This window comes from Dasypus novemcinctus, chromosome 22 (genome assembly GCF_030445035.2).
Source record: "Dasypus novemcinctus isolate mDasNov1 chromosome 22, mDasNov1.1.hap2, whole genome shotgun sequence".
Lineage (NCBI taxonomy): Eukaryota > Metazoa > Chordata > Mammalia > Cingulata > Dasypodidae > Dasypus > Dasypus novemcinctus.
In genome coordinates, this window is record NC_080694.1 from 63780652 (window position 1) to 63799322 (window position 18671).

General features: G+C 47.4%; 1 protein-coding gene and 1 long non-coding RNA gene across 4 annotated transcripts; one reads left to right on the forward strand and one right to left on the reverse strand.

Moving 5' to 3' along the window:
- The first annotated feature begins 279 nt into the window (after nucleotides 1-279).
- Nucleotides 280-14480, forward strand: LOC101418125 (zinc finger protein with KRAB and SCAN domains 3). Of its 3 annotated transcripts, none has more exons than XM_004474172.4 (6): nucleotides 280-333; nucleotides 5713-6197; nucleotides 7393-7540; nucleotides 8680-8762; nucleotides 10118-10241; nucleotides 11207-14480. In XM_004474172.4, exons 2-6 carry the CDS (start codon nucleotides 5772-5774, stop codon nucleotides 12070-12072), a joined length of 1647 nt encoding a protein of 548 aa, XP_004474229.1. In that variant the 5' UTR covers nucleotides 280-333; nucleotides 5713-5771; the 3' UTR covers nucleotides 12073-14480. The 3 variants fall into 3 exon arrangements, with proteins under 3 accessions (XP_004474229.1, XP_023439155.1, XP_058141369.1); XM_023583387.3 differs by lacking the exon at nucleotides 280-333 and adding an exon at nucleotides 2068-2311; XM_058285386.2 differs by lacking the exon at nucleotides 280-333 and adding an exon at nucleotides 3854-4538.
- Nucleotides 7408-17494, reverse strand: LOC131275357 (uncharacterized). The gene is made up of 2 exons (XR_009182800.1): nucleotides 17357-17494; nucleotides 7408-7603 (listed from the first exon to the last, which is right to left on the reverse strand). It is a non-coding gene; the product is annotated as an uncharacterized lncRNA (long non-coding RNA).
- Nucleotides 17495-18671: the final 1177 nt, after the last annotated feature.

The window sequence follows — 18671 nt, forward strand, 5'->3', positions numbered from 1 at the left end:
AGCCTTGTCCCTTTCACCCTGCTTCTGACCGTTCACCTGCCACAGGTAACCGCTGTTAATTCGCTCGTACAGTTCCAGGGTTTTGTTGTGAACATACAAGCAAATATAATTTAAACTCGTATTACGCCCTTCCATCTTTCCGCAGATGCAGCCAGCTCTGAACAGTGTTGGGAACCTGGCTTTCCCCCTGCCTGCAGCTGCGAAAATAACCTTTCCATACTCGGGAGCCGAGGGGCGGGGCCGCGGCGGGCGCTGGCCAACGAGTGCGGCGGGCGGGCTAGAGCGGCCGGAAGCCGCCGGGGCCGCTGAGCGCGGGGGGTATCGCAGTCTCGGGTGAGTGCGGGCCGCGCGCTCCGGCGGCGGTTAGCCGACCCGCGGGGCTCCCCGGGAGGAGGTCCACGCGCGGGGCCCCTGCAGCCCCGGCTCCCCGGGAGGAGGTCCACGCGCGGGGCCCCTGCAGCCCCGGCTCCCCGGGAGGAGGTCCACGCGCGGGCCCCTGCCGCCCCGGCTCCCCGGGAGGAGGTCCACGCGCGGGGCCCCTGCAGCCCCGGCTCCCCGGGAGGAGGTCCACGCGCGGGGCCCCGGCCGCCCCGGCTCCCCGGGAGGAGGTCCACGCGCGGGGCCCCGGCCGCCCCGGCTCCCCGGGAGGAGGTCCACGCGCGGGGCCCCGGCCGCCCCGGCTCCCCGGGAGGAGGTCCACGCGCGGGGCCCCGGCCGCCCCGGCTCCCCGGGAGGAGGTCCACGCGCGGGGCCCCGGCCGCCCCGGCTCCCCGGGAGGAGGTCCACGCGCGGGGCCCCTGCAGCCCCGGCTCCCCGGGAGGAGGTCCACGCGCGGGGCCCCGGCTCCCCGGGAGGAGGTCCACGCGCGGGGACCCTGCCGCCCCTGCTCCCCGGGAGGAGGTCCACGCGCGGGGCCCCGGCCGCCCCGGCTCCCCGGGAGGCGGTCCACGCGCGGAGCCCCTGCCGCCCGGGCTTCCCGGAGGAGGTCCACGCGCGGAGCCCCCGCCGCCCCGGCTTCCCGGAGGAGGTCCATGCGCGGGGCCCCTGCCGCCCCGGCTCCTCGGAGGAGGTCCACGTGCGGGTCCCCTGCCGCCCCGGCTCCCCGGAGGAGGTCCACGCGCGGGGCCCCTGCCGCCCCTGCTCCCTGGGAGGAGGTCCACACGTGGGGCTGAGCTAGAGGAGAGAGCTCTCTCTGGCCACAGGGAGTTGGTCTGGGGGTGCCAGCGGAGGCCCCTCTATGGGTGTCCCCTGCCCAGGGATATTTTCAGCTGTTTGGGTCAGTACCTCAGGGCTTTGAGTCTGGGGGCTCTTGGGTCAGACAAGCCTTGAAAATGGGAGCCGTTAACTTTTTCCCCCCCTGGGAAACAAAGTCAGTACTGAGATCTTTAAATTACTATTGTGGTACTGGACAGAAGCTGGGACTTTGGAGCCAGAGGGTCTTGTTTGGATCTTTCTTATGTTGCTTACTGGCTGTGTGAACTCTGGCTAGTCCCTTAGCCTCTCTGGGCCTCATTTTACTGCTTTGTATAATGGGGATAATGTCACCTAACTCATTGAATTGTGAGGATTGAATGAATGAATATGTGTAAGGCACTTAACTAGGCACAGAGTTCGCACAAATGACACATTTGCTATTGTGATTTTTATTACTATTATTTCTAACTATGTACTATCATTAGTGGGTGGTCTTGGCTGGCTCTTGTTACTGTGTTTCTCAGATTTTTAAGTGTCATTTATCGAGTTATCTTTGTAATGGATGATTTCCTATGTTTTTGGAGGGAAAAATAAGGAATTTTTAAGAAGAGCCTATCTCAAGCTGGGTTGTATTGTGTTGTGCTGCTCAAACTCACAGGAGCTTCAAGACCTGGAAAGGCCTTTTCCTTCTCTCCTCTGATTCAGGAGGCATGAGAGGTTTTTAACAGGAGCTATCAGGCCTGCACAGAGCTTTACACCTGTCAGTTTTTTAAAGCCTCCAGGAAGCTCCTAGCCTGAATCAGGTGTATGTTCATGTATATATACATGTATGTATGAATCCATTCCTACATCCATATTTATTTCTTAAATATTGGAAACCGTGAGTTCACGCCAACAGTCTTAATTCCAGTCCGACACTACAGATTTCATTCTAGCCTTCTCTTGTCAATATTTGTAACTCTGTTCTCTGACAGTAAGAAACCTGGCTCCCATTATCATCAATATAGTTTCTTATTTAATTACCTTTCCTGTTTGTAAAGTAACTTTCAGTCTGGTGCCTTTCATGCCACACAGCTGGGCTCAGGTGATGAAACGGGAACAGTCTGTGGAATAGAAGGTAATAATGTATCCGGGTTAATTTTCCTGCTGCAGCCTCTGCGCTGTGGGCTCCCTCCTCACTGGTGCTTCAGACTCCCCATGCACTGGGGCATCGCCCTTTGTCTCACCTCCCCTGGCCCCTTTGATGGGGTTATTCAGGAAGGAAGGACTGTAGGATTTTATTTAATTTTAATATTTGGAAATATTTTAATATATAAAAGTATAGAGAGACCATTGTGGTGAACTCCAATATGCCCATTAACTCAGTTTCAGTGGGCATTTTCTTTCATTCTTCCTTCCCTTCCCTTCATCATCTTATCTTCAAATTATCTTCATCTTATCTTCCATCCCTTCCTCCCTTTTTCTTTCTACTGGAGTATTTTAAAGCAAATCTGACATCATAGGAGGTCATCCACAAGTACTTCTACTTCTTAACATAATCAGTGTCATTATTATATTCAACAAAACTGACAGCAATTCTTTAATATAACTGTGTTCAAGTTTCCCGTTCATCCCAAATATGTCATTTTAAAGTTTGTTTTTAACCCCAATCAGGATGCAGCTAAGGTTTACCACTGCATTTGGTTGATAAATCTATTCTCTGTTTCCCCATTCCCTCCTCCTTTTTTTTTTTTTTTTTAATGCCATTTACTTCCAGGTCTTCTGTCCCATGAAATGTCTCACATTCTGGATTTGGCTGATTGCTTCTTTTTAGTATCATCTAACTTATTCCCAAACTCGGCAACAGCGGAATCCCCTAGGGGATTTTAAAGTTGTTGCCTGAGTCCCCCACCAGAGATTCTGATTTCTTTAATCTTGGTTGCAGTACCAGGGTATTTTAAAAGCGTCCTGAGAATTCTAATGTGCTACAAGGTAGAACGTTCAAGTGGAAGTTTGAAAACCTTTCATTCAATTTGCTCCCGTGTTTCACCTGTACATTGGTATTTGGCTCTAGAGACTTGAGGAGACAGGATCACTTATTTTGATAGCCTGCCTTCAGGTACAGTGCCCAGATCTCCTGTGGCAGCTCATTAGGGGAAGTATTTTCTGGTATTTTTCACTTATAATAATGTGGTCTCGATTTCCTAAGTTCCAACCCTCCCCTCATCCTCTGAACTGGGGAGAGGGTTGGACCGGGGAATGGAAACTCAGGAAGATCCCGTTTTGGAATTGTTTTTCCCCTCGTAGCCACCATCAACCTTGCATTTCTAGCCCCTCCATTTCACTGGGTAAAGAGACGATTTGCTGACATCTCACCAGTCAAATATAACTGTGGTCACTCTGGTCTAAACTCTAGTCCCGCCTGGTTCGGAGGGGCTCTCAGGGCTACCCTCGCTTTGTGGGCAGGTCCACCCAGCTCCCCTGGCCTCGGGGAACTGCTGAGGACAGGACGGGGAACTCTCCATATTTTAAGTGTCATTTGTCATACGTGTATGCATATGTGTCTCCCTCCTCCCCTTTCCCGAACTGCCCCCTTTGTGGTGGTTAAGGGTGTGTTGGGGAGGAATTTTTTTACCTGTCTGTCCAGAAGTTGGAGGGGACAAATGTACAGTCCCATCCCCTGATATTTCATTCATTAAGTATTTCCCATGTGCCAGACAGTGTTGTAAGTGCTTTCCAAATATAACTCCATGTGGGAGATACTTTTCTTACCCCACCTTTAGAGAGGGAAACTGGGCCGCGGTGATATCCCTGAGAATGGGGAGAGGGAACAGATCTGAGAGATTCCAGGGGTGGAAGAGATGGAACAAGGTGATCCAGTATTGCACCTGGATGTAAAGAAAGGGTCAAAGAAGATTCTGGGGATCCCAGTGGGTGGCGCTGCTGTTTCTGGAGGATGCTCTACTGGGGACGGCATAGATAAGGAGGGAAGCATGGACATTGTTAGTAAGATCTCCAGATAGCACTGTCAGCAAGGCAGCTCTGGATAGGGGTAGGGAGTCTTCATTCTAGAAATGTGAATTAAAATCTTGTAGGCAGTTAAAGAGAGTTCTAGAGGCAGAATGTGGAGAGAGAAAATGTAAAGAATAGAACTCGAGAGCCTACCCACGTTTTAGAGGAGATGGGCCAGTGAGCGACGGGACTAGCTGCCGGTCCCCTCCCTTACCACAGGCCAGGCGCTGTTCTAAGCGCGCCACACAATTTGACCTAATGCGCACAACATCCCTACCTGCTGTTACCGTCCCCATCTGCAGACGGTGGAAGGGAGGCACCGAGAGGTTGAGCAGCTACCGGGTCACCCGATGGTGAGCAGTAGGGCCAGGCTTAGGGAGTCAGGCAGCCTGGTTGAGGGTCTGTGCGCCCAGGGGGGCTGGGAAAAACAAAGAAGGAGTGCAGGAGCGAATGGGGCCCCTGAAGCCAGGGACGAGGGTTTCCGGAAGTGGACACCAACTAGCCTGGTGGCCTGAGAGGCCACGGAAAGTGAGGATCGGGGGAGCATCTCTGGGAGCTTGTGCGGGAGCAGTCTCGGTGACCTTGGCCGTTTGCCACCCACACTGGTAGAAGGATGAGTGGGAGGTGAGGGCTAGAGTCGACAGCTAGAGGGAGGAAAGGGTGGCAAGGGCCGGGCGGGCACTGCTCTCCAGCCTGGCACTCAGGACTCTGGAGAAGCCCTACTTTCCAGCAGAATTTGAGGTCAGTTTTATGCCAGCTGTTTGGACAAGCCTCACATCAGAGAGGGCTGGGAATCTCGCTGTCAGCTTTGAAGATTCAGGCCTACTTCTGAGTCAGGGCCTGTCCTCTTCCGTTCTCCTTCCCCTCACTGCAGTCCCTTGACCGCACATAAGGGACTGACGTTAGTTTTATTGCTACATCACAACAAATGGGTCAGCTTAAACCTGCACCCACTTATTAATCATTTTCCAGCTCTGCAGGCTCAGCGGAGTTTTCTGCATAGGTCTTCCAAGGTTGGAGTCAAGCGTGGGGTGGGCTGGGCCCTTCCCTGGAAGATGAGGCATCTGCTACAAGAGCACTGAGGCTGCGGGGAAAATTCCCTTCTTTGCAGTCTGGGCACAATATCTCGTTCACAACCCTGAGCATTAGGGCAGGAAATCTGTCAGGACCATCTGTCAGCCAGCCACAGATCTGGCTGCTGGGGGGACAGAGCTGGTCATTGAGAGGGGCTTCCTGAGTCCGGGAAGTGGGCTGGCTCCCCACCCAGGGTCCCCCTTGCCAGTCTCACTTTTCTCCTGATTAGTCTGGTGGTCCGGGGGGTGGGGTCAGCCTCACTCCCAGTACACCCTGTAGGGTGCTTACTCTGGGGTTCAGGGCTGGGGTGGTACAGAGTATGAAGCTGCAGATGCACAGAGATCTGCAGTCGCTCCCGGGGTGTAGGCCACCCTGGGTATGCGATGAGCCTGGGTATGCGGTGAGGGGTCCGCTTGCGGGTTTACTGGTTAAGAATGATTTCCCACCTTTCAGGAAACTTCCACGGAAACACAGCTCCCAGCTAGTGAAGTCTGAGCACCGCCTGGGCCCCGATGGCCAGAGAATCGAAGGAAGGCGCAGCCCTGGAGGCCCAGTCTGCGGAGAACCAGATGGGGCTTCTGGTCATAAAGGTGGAGGAGGAGGAGGCGGCCTCGGCCTCCGCGGAAGCCGCTGCGCTGCGGGGCAGCCCCGAGCCGGGCCCCGAGCGCTGCCGCCGGCGCTTCCGCGGCTTCCGCTACCCCGAGGCCGCGGGGCCGCGCGAGGCGCTGGGCCGGCTGCGGGAGCTCTGCCGGCGCTGGCTGCGGCCCGAGGTGCGCACCAAGGAGCAGATCCTGGAGCTGCTGGTGCTGGAGCAGTTCCTGACCATCCTGCCGGGCGCGCTGCAGAGCTGGGTGCGGGAGCAGCACCCCGAGAGCGGCGAGGAGGTGGTGGTGCTGCTGGAGGATTTGGAGAGGCCGCTGGAGGAGCCCGCGCCGCAGGTAGAGACGCCGCGGCGGCGATCCCAGAGCTCGGGTCTGTTCCTCCTGAAATCTCACGGTCAGGGTGAGGGGCATTCCTTTAGATCCGGGGGTTCTCTATCTTTTTGTAACATGAACCTCTTTAGACCCCTTCTCAGAATATTGTGAAATACGTAAAACTAAAACTAAAGGTTTAAAAGAAAATCGGTTATATTGAAACAGTGAAATGTTAAACAAATTTGTGATAAAGTTATATGTGCCTTCTTATTAATGCACTAAATATTAATATCTAGGGGTAGGTTTACTAACTCTAGTAATTTCCACGCAGTCACAAGCATTAATGACTTTGACGATATTTGCCTGGTTGTATTGTGATGTTAAAACAGCAGCAATTCCTACTAGTGACAAAGGCAAACCACCTTAGTTTTTGCCTGCATTCATGATGGAAGAATGTGCTTCCACTTAGGGCTTCGACTGTTTTCTCTTTGTGTCATCCTGTGCCCTTGAGCACGTTCCTTCAGGGAATGTATGAGCAGAGTAAAGCCTTCTACCCAGCGACCAGGAGACAGGTTCTAGATTTGGCTCCACTGCCTCTGCCCTGCAACAGTGGAAAGTCATGTCAAGTCTCTTAGCTGTGGGCTCCTCTTACTTTATAGAGGATGTGGGAAATCTGACCTGCACATGAGCTAATGATCATGAAACTTCAAAACTGTAATTTAAGAGTAGATGTCTGGAAAGAAACTTCTGTGTAGTGAGGACATACCATATGCTAGGTCCTGTGTGAGGGGGTCACATGCTGTGGTCTTATTTACTGGTTCCTCAAATCCTATAAGCTAGAAAGTAATAGCCTTATTTTTCAGGGGGAAAAAATAAAGATACTAGTATTTTTTGAGAATTTAGCACCATTTCCCAAAGGATTTTCATAAAAGTAAAAATATATACAAGGAGTGAGCTTAGAGTAATGTTAAGAGCATGGACCTGGAGTCATTCTGTCATCCAAGCATTGCCACTTACTAGCTGGTGACCTGGGCAAGTTTCTTATATCCTCTGTGCCTTGGTTTCCCGATCAGTAAAATGAAGATAATCATAGTACCTACTTGTTGTCTGTGTTAGATGAGTTAATACTTGTAAAGCTCTTACAAACAATGATAGGTACATAGCGCTATAGAAGTGTTTGATAAATAAATGAAAATAAAAATAAACAAATGACTTTTAGGTTCCATGCGATGACTGGGGACAAGAATTACTTTATTGCAAGATGGCACTGCGAACTCCAGCTCAGAGGTCACAAAGTAACCAGCTGCAGCCAACGAAGGTTCTGCTCAAGCACGAAGCCCTGGGATGCCAGCCCTTACAAGACAGAGGTGAGGATTATCTTTTGGACAATATGAATTCTACAGGCTTCATCCAGTTTCTTTAAGGGTCACCTAAAAGAGAGATCCATTGGCAGTTAATTTATATGCCTATCACTGATCAACTTAATTTTGAGACTGAAACTAGAAGGGAATTTTCCAACACAATGACAGAAGCTTTCCTTCCCAAGCCTGGATATAGTAAATAAGATTTCACCAGTATTTGTTTGGTAATAATTGGTTCTCCACTCATATAACACATATTTATGGAGCCCTCCAATGTGGTAGCCAATGTTATAGGCATTGGGATAGAGCCATCAGGGAGACAAAATCCTTGCTTCAACGGAGCTCACATTTCTAGCAGAGAAGACAGCAAATAAATCAGTAATACAACTGCAACAGTGGTAAGTACTATGAAGAAAATAAGGCAGATTCTGTAAATCCAGCCAGAATATTCCACAGATGGTGGAACTCTTGTAAATTGTAGAATACAAGTCTTCTAAGGACTGTTAATTAGAACAACACAAAAATACTCCATTGGGAATGGATGGATGTTCCAAGATGTTCTCTCAAGTGCTCTGGACCTGTGTGCAATTCCCAAGACACAACACTGGGATATGCCAGCCAACATGCAATCTTTGTTTCTCAACAAACGATTGAGCCCAGACCAACCTGTTTTTGTGACCCTTGCAAAATTTACCTCCTATAGGGAAACTGTGTTTTGAATCTGTCCAAGTTCAATGCAACCAGACCCCCTTTTCTGCCTTTCTGGGCCCAGCCTTGTCTGACTCCTCTTAGTTTTTCAAAACCAAAGCAGAAAACCACTTTAACCAAAACGCTTCTTGTTCTCCCTCCCAGCAAAATTAAAGGCCCTTCAAATGAAAATGTTTTTTGTTTTGCCTTTACGTTGCTTTCATCTCACCTCTCCTACCAAGGATCCTACCTTTTTGAATCGTTTTTATATAGCTACAGAACACAGATCTCTTAGGCCCTAAGATTGGAGCTACTAGGGAGCAAGCATTTTGGGAAGGAGCACACTGTATAAACTTGCTTGGCAGGAATTTATGAACCTGATTTCTGAACTTGGATTTCATAGGGCAAGGAGGCTCAATGCCAAGGTAAATCTCATCCATAGCTTCTTTCTATCTTAGTTCTCCAGATTCCTGGGCTTGCCCAGAGAGGGAGTGGCAAAGAAGATGGAGTTGGAGCTGCCAGATTCACCCCAGAGTCCCAGGTGAGCTGGAGTCCTCTGTCCGTCCCCCCAGTACTTCCACTACTGTTGCACTTCCTGGGAAGTTCGCTTCCTCCTGACACCTGCTCCACCCACACCTTACGTACACATAGGTTTTGAGTTCCCTGATCTATGCCAAGCTTATCATTGTCTGCCTACTTTTCAGTGCTGACTGAAGGGCCTTTTTCTGTTTCACTACTAGCTTGGGGGTCTGCCTGTGCTTCCCACAACTCCCCTGCCCCACCTCTTTGGCCAGCCCTTTCACTACAGAATTTCCTTCTTCACAAGCACATTCAGCAGATATCAACAGAGGATTTTGATGTGATGGTGGATTTAAGAAATTTGAAAAACTTTTTGTTTTCTAAAAACTTTAAAAATCTGTCCAGTTAGTGAGGATATAAAGACATGGACTCTGCCCTCAAGGAGCTCACATTTGAAGGCACAGATTAGGCATGGCCTTTATGGCTGAACTTCTTTATATTGTGATCTGAACATCTTTACTTAACCTGGATTTTCTTACCCAGCCTTTCCTGTTTTGCTTGAAGATGTCAGTGTTTATGGCTTTTTATTATTCATTTTTTTTTACCCCTGAATTTTCTCCCCCGGATTTAGATTTCATTGTATTTTGAAAATTGTTCATGTAAATGAGATCTGCTCCTTCTACTCCAAAAAGGCACACCACAAAATTTTTGTTTATAAAGATTCTTATCCTACAGTTTTTAATATTCCTTTATTTTAATGACAGTTTTGTTGATAAAGGTATTATTTAAGACTGGGCTAAGGAGGTATAGGTGCTAAAGGGCATGAGTTGGTGTAGACATGAAAACAGAACACACCTGGCATTTAGTCAGGCATAAGCTTTATTGGGACTTATGGACAGGAGAGAATCTCTAATGGCAGCAGTTCAGAGAATGAAGATAGCGCTCTGCAAAAAGAAGAGAAAATGAGGGGTGATATAGAAGGGGTTTCAGAAGAAGGATGTTCCAGAGAGTATGAGAACAGAGTTCCTGCTAGAGTCACATGAAGCATACACATGGGGTGTGGTGATGTTTCACTACACTCGTAGGAAGTATGCTTACCAAGGACGTTTACTGCTTTGGGAAGATCATAATTAACAACATCTATACATTCTCTTCCCTCTGGGGAGTGTTGTTAACCTTTAACTTATGTCTAGGACATGCAGGCGGCTACCTGCTTAAGAGTTAGTGGGGCTCTGGGTCCCCACAGGTGCTCCATGCTTACTCTTTTTTGCAGAGCCCCTTTAAGGGGATGGGCGTTCTTGGCATTGCCCCTCGCTATAATGCTCAGCTTTGGGAGTGCTTTTAGGCAAGGGGGACTATGTAAGATTGTCATTTCAGGAGTTGCTGAAAATGGAAGATGTGGCCCTGACTGTCACGCCTGGGTGGGTGCAGATGGATTCCTCTCAGGCGAACCTCTACAGAGAGGACAGGCAGGAGAACTCTGGCAACCTGATCTCCCTGGGTAAGGCTGATGGGCACTACTTTCTCAAGACTTCTTGGCTTCCTTTGCACACTAGAACCTACTGGGCTGCTAGAAGCTGTTGAGCCCCATTATGTTTGGAATCAGAACTGTCATGCGGCTTGTTCCTTTAATCCTTCTGACTGGCTTTCTTCTCTGCCCTGCCAGTGCTCTAGTCAGGTTAAGTGGAATGAAGTAGATACAGCCCCTGGTACAGGCCTGGCTCATAGTAAATGGTTAGTAAATGCTGATTCCCTTCCTTTCCTTTCCCATTCCCAGGGTCTGACAGATGAAGAAGCTGAGGGGTCTCTTCAGGAAGTGGGCCATGGGACCATAAATTTGGGAGCCAGAAGTGACCTTAGAGTCTGACTGGCCTTAGCGATGAGGGTGCAGAGACACAGAAGATGCCCTGACTTGTCTGAGTCACCGAGCTCATTGGTGGCACGGTGGGGGAGCCAACTCAGGTTTCCCAGTGCTGAAGCCGGCTGTTTTGGGAGCCCTGCCGCTGCCTAGGCAGTGTCAGAGACGACTTCCCTTTTCATCAGTCAATGACTGATTTTTGAGTCCCCACTTTTCTTCTTTCTTGCAGAATGCATCAGAAACCCTTTTACTTGCTGTTTCCTCTTGCCTTCTGCTCGGCCCTTTTACTATCTAATCCTACAAGTAAAGTCCTGTCTTCCTGGTCTTAGAACTTAAAGCCTCCACATGTATCACCGCCCAGTCCCCATCCTCGCCACCATCCTCTACTCCTTCCATCCATAGTTTACACCCTTCTTCTGATGGACCCACTCCCATTCTCTGGTCTCTCTCCATCCCAGCTGTCCTGTTCTTCCCCTTCCATCTTTATTCTTGCGCTTGAGTCCTCATAATCTGACATATGTAGACCTTTGTAAGTCTTCCATCCCTGGTACTTATCACAGAACTTTTCTCCCACAATTATGAGAGGTCCTGGGCATTTGTTGTTTCAGGTGGGGAGATACGGATTGAGAGCAGGGACTTGCCTCCAGCTGAGGAGCATCCACTACAGGAGCCTGGAGAGAGAGCGTGCCACCTGGGTGAAGACACTGTCCAGATTCCCACACACGCCGAGGCTGGTGAACAGCAGGGCAGGTTACAAAGAAAGCAGAAAAATGCCACAGGGAGTAGGCGGCACTACTGCCACGAATGTGGAAAGAGTTTTGCTCAGAGTTCAGGCCTGAGTAAGCACAGGAGAATCCATACAGGTGAGAAACCCTATGAATGTGAAGAGTGTGGCAAGGCCTTCATCGGGAGCTCTGCCCTCGTCATTCACCAGAGAGTCCACACTGGTGAGAAGCCATATGAGTGTGAAGAATGCAGCAAGGCATTCAGTCACAGCTCGGACCTTATCAAACACCAGAGAACCCACACTGGGGAGAAGCCCTACGAGTGTGACGACTGTGGGAAAACCTTCAGCCAGAGCTGCAGCCTCCTTGAACATCACAGAATCCATACTGGGGAGAAACCGTACCAGTGCAATCTGTGCGGCAAAGCCTTTAGACGGAGTTCACATCTCCTGAGACATCAGAGGATCCATACTGGAGATAAAAATGCTCAAAATCCTGAACATGGAGCGGCTTGGGAAAGTCAGAGTAGGATGGAAATCCAGGAACAAAATGTTGAATCTTCCATGTCTTATCAATGTAATGAGTGTGAGAGAAGTTTCATTCAGAATACAGGCCTTATTGAACATCAGAAGATTCACACTGGAGAGAAACCCTATCAGTGTGATGCATGTGGGAAAGGCTTCACCCGAACTTCATACCTTGTTCAACATCAGAGAAGCCATGTGGGGAAAAAAGTTCTGTCCTGGTGACTCATGTAGTATGTGCCAAACTTTCTACTCATTCCTCAATAACTGAAGCCACTCCATTGCACCTCCTAAACTATGGAAATGATGGGCTGGGACTTTACTTACCACTAAACATCAAGTATTAGGGAATATGGTCTGGGTATATTCTAGATTCTGAAATGTGACTGGAAAAAGCAGCTTGTTTTCATAAGGGGCAACAAGAGTACTGTCTGGAAGAGGTAGAACCTAAAATGGTTTGCTTAAATCCAATGGATTTAAATGGGCTTTCAAACCCACTACTTGTCCTCAGCCAGCACTTTATTACATTCCTTGGGAGTATGGCCGTGATTTGGGGGCTTCTGCAGTGACCATTCATCTTGCCTACAATGAATCCTCCACTAGCTGGTCAGATTCATGAGCTTTTATATACCACCCCCTCCCTGTGCCTTGCACGTAGGTGCTTGTAAACATGTATTAAATTTACCAGTAAGATTATTGTCATAGTTCTAAAAAGATGATGCTGTCTAGATTTTTGAGGAATTCCTAACTAAGGTTATTTGTGTTTGTATCTTACTGTCTGAGGTTCTAGATTCTGGCTCAACCTAGTGCAGTTTTTTGCCAAGTGGGGTGGAGCCTCTGTGATAGAAGGAATCCATATTTCCTTGCCAGCCTAGGAGTTCTAGGAAGAATGTCTTAAACAGCTTCTTTATCATTAAGTCATTGTGAATGTGCACTGTCCATGGAATTCCATTTTTTAGTTCATCTGTCCCTGACACTAATTTTGCTACTTTATAGGGAGAAAATCCCATTCAGGCAGAGTGAAAATCAATTATCAAGTCAGAATAAAATGGTTAAAAATTCTGATCTTAATTCTGTGATGCTCAGCAGCTTGATTCTCACCCTTGGGCCTAACAAAGTGCCCTTAAAGCTACAGATACTATCTTTTTCCTCCTCTCCCACTGTGTAGCATACTGTGCATCAATTGTTATGTCTCCTGTGTTCATAATTCCTCCAGGTCACTGGATTCACACCAAAGATTTATAACAAGTACCACTTATAGTTTCAAAATTAGTATGTGACAAAATTGGTCTTCTATACTGATTACTAAATCACCTGTGTGGTACCATTAACTCCTTCTGTAAACACACTGTAGATTTTTCTTTTTGTTCTCATGATAGTCAAAATTTCATTCTTCTGCGTTCAAGTGAGGAAATTTGTTTTTAGTCAGCTTTATACAAACAGTATTTTTTAAAATAAGATTTGTTTATTTCTCTCCCTTTTCCTCCTCCCCCTGCCCCAGCTGTCTCTGTGTCCATTTGCTACGTGTTCTTCTTTTTGTCGACTTCTGTTGTTGTCAGTGGCATGGGAATCTGTGTTTCTTTTTTGTTGTTGTTGCGTCATCTTGCTATGTCTGTTCTCCATGTGTGCGGCGCCATTCCTACGCAGGCTACACTTTCTTTCGCGCTGGGTGGCTCTCCTTACGGGGTGCACTCCTTGGACGTAGGGCTCCCCTAGGCGGGGGGGGGGGGGCACCCCTGCATGGCAGGGCACTCCTTGCGCGCATCAGCGCTGCACATGGACCAGCTCCACACGGGTCAAGGAGGCCCGGGATTTAAACTGTGGACCTGCCCTGTGGTAGGCAGACGCCCTATCCACTGGGCCAAGTCCGCTTCCCACAAATAGTATTTTTTTTTTTTTTTTTAATTTTTTAATTTTTTATTGACTTTGTAATAATATTACATTAAAAATATATATGTGAGGTCCCATTCAACCCCACCCCCCTACCCCCCCTCTCCCCCCCCCCAACAACACTCGTTCCCATCATCATGACACATCCACTGGATTTGGTAAGTACATCTTTGGGCACCTCTGCACCTCATATACATTGGTTCACATCATGGCCCATACTCTCCTCTATTCCATCATGTAGGCCCTGTGAGGATTTACAATGTCCGGTGATTCAAATAGTATTTTTTGATGTATATTTCAAATGGAGTTGCTGCTACAGAAGTAGTTCTGAATGACTACTTTCCTGCCAACATTTTATTAGTGTATTACTTTTCCTTATTATAGAAGTATGATTTTTGCATCTGCTCATATTTCTAACTTAATTTCTGGCACCAGCATTCCCTTTCTATTTACAACATTAATTTAAGACTCTGGAATTCCAATATAGCAAGGTTTCCTGGTCTCCTTTCACAATTAATGGTTTAGCCATTGTGAAATATTTCCAATTGTTCTATGTGTCTTGTTTCCTAGAAATTGAGTCATCATCCAAAATCCTTTGTCAATCTATCCAAGTCAACAATAATTTATACCAATTTTCAAGGCTTGGTACTTCAAAGTTTTCAGGGACGTAGGAGGAAAGAAATCTAAGGAATCCTATTGTTAATTATTTGTATTACAGTAATAAAGCATATGGTTATTTCTTCTGTTTGAGTGAATTCTTAAACTGATTAAAAAAAAATGCATTGTATGATTTCCAAACTGCCTGAACACAACTGTAGTTTTAGGTTTTAACTAAAGCATTAAAACATTTAACCATCCTTCCCCCTTTTAATCTCCCACAAGTTCTACTCATTGGCATTAGAAGTTTGGGAAATGAAATTTGTAGCCTCCCTACTCTTCTCAAGCTCAGGATAGAGAAGGGCTGGTGTGAGGCTAAGAGACAATTTTTATCCTCAGCAACTAGCAGAGTTCCTATTTGTATTAGTCAGCCAGAGAGTTGATGCAAAATACCAGAAATTGGTCAGTTTTTATAAAGGGTATTATATTTGGGGTAGGAGCTTGCAGATAGAAGGCCATAAAGCGTAAGTTACTTCCCTCACCAAAGTCTATTTGGAGCAAGATGGCTGCCAAAGTCTGTGAGGTTCAGGCTTCCTGGGTTCCTACATTCCTGGGGCTTGCTTTTCTCTGGGTTCAAGGTTCCTTCCTTCCTGGGGTTTGCTTCTCTTGTCTCTGTGTCTGCTGACTTCCTGGAGCTCCAGTTTAAGTCTTCAGCATCAAATTCCAACATCAAAATTCAAACGTCAAAAACCCTCAACTCTCTTCTTTGCTATGCCTTTTATCTGTGAGTCCCCACCCACCATGGGGTAGAGATTCAATGCCCTAATCATAACTCAATCATGTCCAGGTACAGATTAGATTACACACATAATCAATCCTATATTTCTTTTTCGAATTCATCAATAATATCAAACTGCTACACTATTCAAAGAAGGATTCTGGAAATTGGCTGATTACACTTGCTCTTTCATATTATAAACTAACAGTCTTCTCTATTTTTAAGCAAGTTATGTATTCACAATCATCCATTCAAGCGAACCTGATTGTGTTAGGTCAGGCACTAAGGAATCAAAGATGAACAAGACATTGTTTCTATATTCTTGAAGACTAAACTCTGTACTTTCTTGTAAGGGTTGTTTCTTGGTTTTGTTTTTTAAATCAATATCCTCATTTTGTCCATTTCATAACCCCATTTTCAAGGGCACATGGCAATCTGCATGTCTCCATATATGCACATAAACCAGGCTTTAACTGCAGCTGATCTAAGCCCTGTGCTAATCCCAGATCATAAATGCATGGGAAGCTTTGTGGTGAGCAGCCACAGGCTATTTCCCCCTAGCCTCCCTATCTAACAGGGAGACTGTCATAAGTTTCTCATTGCATTACTAGATTTTGATGAGGTATGAGAATTCCTGTCTCTCCCCATTTAGGGTACAGCTGCAAGTCATAAGACTGTTTAGCTGCAGTATGACATCAGCTCCTCAGTAACAAGATGCTCATCTAGCAGCCATGTTGCGGTCATGTGGCCTCTTTAGGTGCCACCCTGACAGCGAGACGCACATTTGGCTACTTTTCCTTTCACTATATAAATAAAAAACTGATTCTAAAAAGGACTTCTTTTCTCACCAAATCTGTCAGCCTTTCCTCGACAAATTCGGCGAGAAACATGGGACTGGTAAATTCATAATGTCCTTTTGGGAGAAAGGGAGATGTGGCCTAAAATGCCACGTTAGAAGATGTAAAACTCACTGGGTGGGCTGAAGTTGAATAGTGGATATCAGTTAGCATTACCAAACAACCCTGAGTGCCTACTGTGAAGAAGCAAAAGAGATGACAGAGATGGTACTTTCTCTGAGCAGTAGCCATTTGGTAATTTCTTGCAATACTTTTTTTTTAAACTTACCTAGCCTTTCTTTCCTTAAGATTTATTTATTTATTTATTTCCCACCCCTGGTGTCTGCTTTCTGTGTCCATTCACTGTGTGTTCTTTTGTGTCTGCTTCTCTTTTCTTTAGACAGTTCTGGGAACCGATTCTGGGACCTTCTGGAGTGTGACATAGGCCCTCAATTCAGCTCCCTGGTCTGCTGTGTCTCTTATTGTCTCTTCTCTGTGTCTTTTTTTGCTGCATTGTCTTGCTGCACCAGCACTCCTGCGTGGGCCAGCACTCCGCATGGGCCAGATCTCTGCTTAGGCCAGCTTGGCTTCACCAGGAGCCCCTGGGAATCAAACCCCAGACCTCCTATATGGTAGACAGGAGCCCAATCTCTTGAGCCACAGCCGCTTCCCTCCACAACCTTTGTATCTCCAGGGATGAATGTCCTGCTCAAAAGCACTTACTGATGCAGCTTAGCTAATCACAGAAAATCAGTTTCCTTCTTTTGTCACAAGGTTCTTGCAAGAGCCTCACTCATTAATTAGTTCCTTCATTCATTCAAGAAATAGAGTTCCCACTATGTGCCAGGTCTGTTTTAGGCCCTTAGGGTCCAGGGTACTGCAGTGAACAAAGTAATAACAGCAAACGCTTACATAGTTCTTAGAACGGGCCAGGCTGCAATGTATGTTGAGGCATGCTATATTTATTAGGAGTTAAACAAAACACACAAATTTCTATGCTTGAGGACTTTATATTGATGTTAGAGTGGGGTGAGGTGGAATACTAGAGATAGACAATAAAATACAATGAAATATATAAAGTATATAGTTATATGGTGATGAGAACTATAGAAAAAGACAATGTAAGAACGCTGGGGGATGTGTGTAGCAATTTAAAATAGTGTTCGGACAGGCCTCGCTGAGGGAACATTCGAGTCCCTTCTGAGAGAAAACCGGCCGGAAAAGTGACCTGGATCCTCAAGGCCCTTCGCCTCAGCCCCTCCCCCACTCCGCAAGGCCCTGCGCGCCCCGCTCGGCCCCTCACCGGGGCTGACTCTGCCGACAGGCAGCCGGGAAGAGGCCACGGGAGGGACGCTTCCCCGCCCGAGGACCCGGCTCTGCAGCCCCTTCCTCCGCATCCCCTGCCTACCTGGAGTCTCAGGGTCGACGGAGAGGAGGGGCTGGCTGCGGACCCCGGCGTCCTTTCTGATCCTCCGACACCCTAAACCGGTAAACCACCCAAGAGGAAGGTCCTCACAAACTCTACCCCTAGATCGTTGCCGGGGCTTCCGGCCTCCCGGATGCACTTCCGGTTACGCTCTAGGATTATATGAGGCGCCCAGACTCTATGGCTGCCCTTGAGACGATTGAAGGCTCTGGCAGGGTGGGCCCAGCAGGCCCTGGAGAAGTGGGGTGGTCCTGTTCACCAAGGGGGCTTAACTGCCCTTGCCTTGAGAGGTTCTGTACACCCCGGACCCACCCCACAGACCGAGTTCCAGTATGGCTGGTGGTGGAAAGCACCGACTCAAGCATCACCCTTACTAGTTCTGTGCCTTTGAGCAAATTTACTTCTTCGTACCTCAGGTCCCTTTCTCTGTAAAATACAGAATGCTTTGTACAACTTTTTTTTTTGCTGACTTACAGGAATAAATATCTGTATAGTATTTAGAGACAGGGCACGGTATACGCAAATACTTTGTTAAATAAAAACAGTAACCTTCCCCGCCCCTCTCCCTTCAAGCCTACTGAGACTAATGTGCCCTGTGTCAGATCATTGACCAGGACATTGACCATTGGTGGTCTCTAGGAACATGTCCCCGTTTAAAGGTCCTGTTTCAATCTTAGGGTTCCAGGCGAAGTTGAAGTTGAAGAATGGGGTAAAGAGTAGCTGCCCTTTCTTGTGAGTGATTCTTGTCCTTGCCCTTGACATTCTTTCCTGTTCTGACTTCATAAACTAACAACAGCAATTTTGTATGAAACTGAAACCATCTGTTCCTATAAACATGTTCTTACCAGACAGCTGCCAAATACAGGGGGAAAAAAGGAACTGTGAAATTGTTCCTCTGCCTACATTTTGAGTCTTTTTTTGCTAAGGGTATCCAGAGTCACTAGCAAGTATTTAGTTTATAACTCAACTGTAGTTAATTAGGAAATTCCTAGAGGTCTTTTTTGGACTTAGTTGTTAAAGGTGCTCCTATCCTTATGGAATACCTTGTGAAATAACTTGGATATTTTTATTTCTTAGAAAATGCATGTTGAGGGAAGAGTTCTGACATTACTGTCCACTATCACATCCTGAAAGAGTATTCTGAGTACAGTGAGCCAGTCAGTGGGTGCTTAAACCTCAGCAGCACCAGGGGCAGGAAGGAGTATAAAGGAACCAACCTGTATTTTCAGATCCAGAGGAGGATTCAGCAGCCAGAAATTACCAAGGCCTAGTGCTATACTCAGAGAAACAGTAAGGA

Bases quoted from the DNA above. Each gene is read 5' to 3' on its own strand.
- LOC101418125 (XM_004474172.4), top strand. From the start codon at position 5,772: ATGGCCAGAGAATCGAAGGAAGGCGCAGCCCTGGAGGCCCAGTCTGCG. The intron at 7,541-8,679 runs GTGAGGATTATC...TTTCTATCTTAG, and splicing joins CCAGCCCTTACAAGACAGAG to TTCTCCAGATTCCTGGGCTT. The intron at 10,242-11,206 runs GTAAGGCTGATG...TTGTTGTTTCAG, and splicing joins TGGCAACCTGATCTCCCTGG to GTGGGGAGATACGGATTGAG.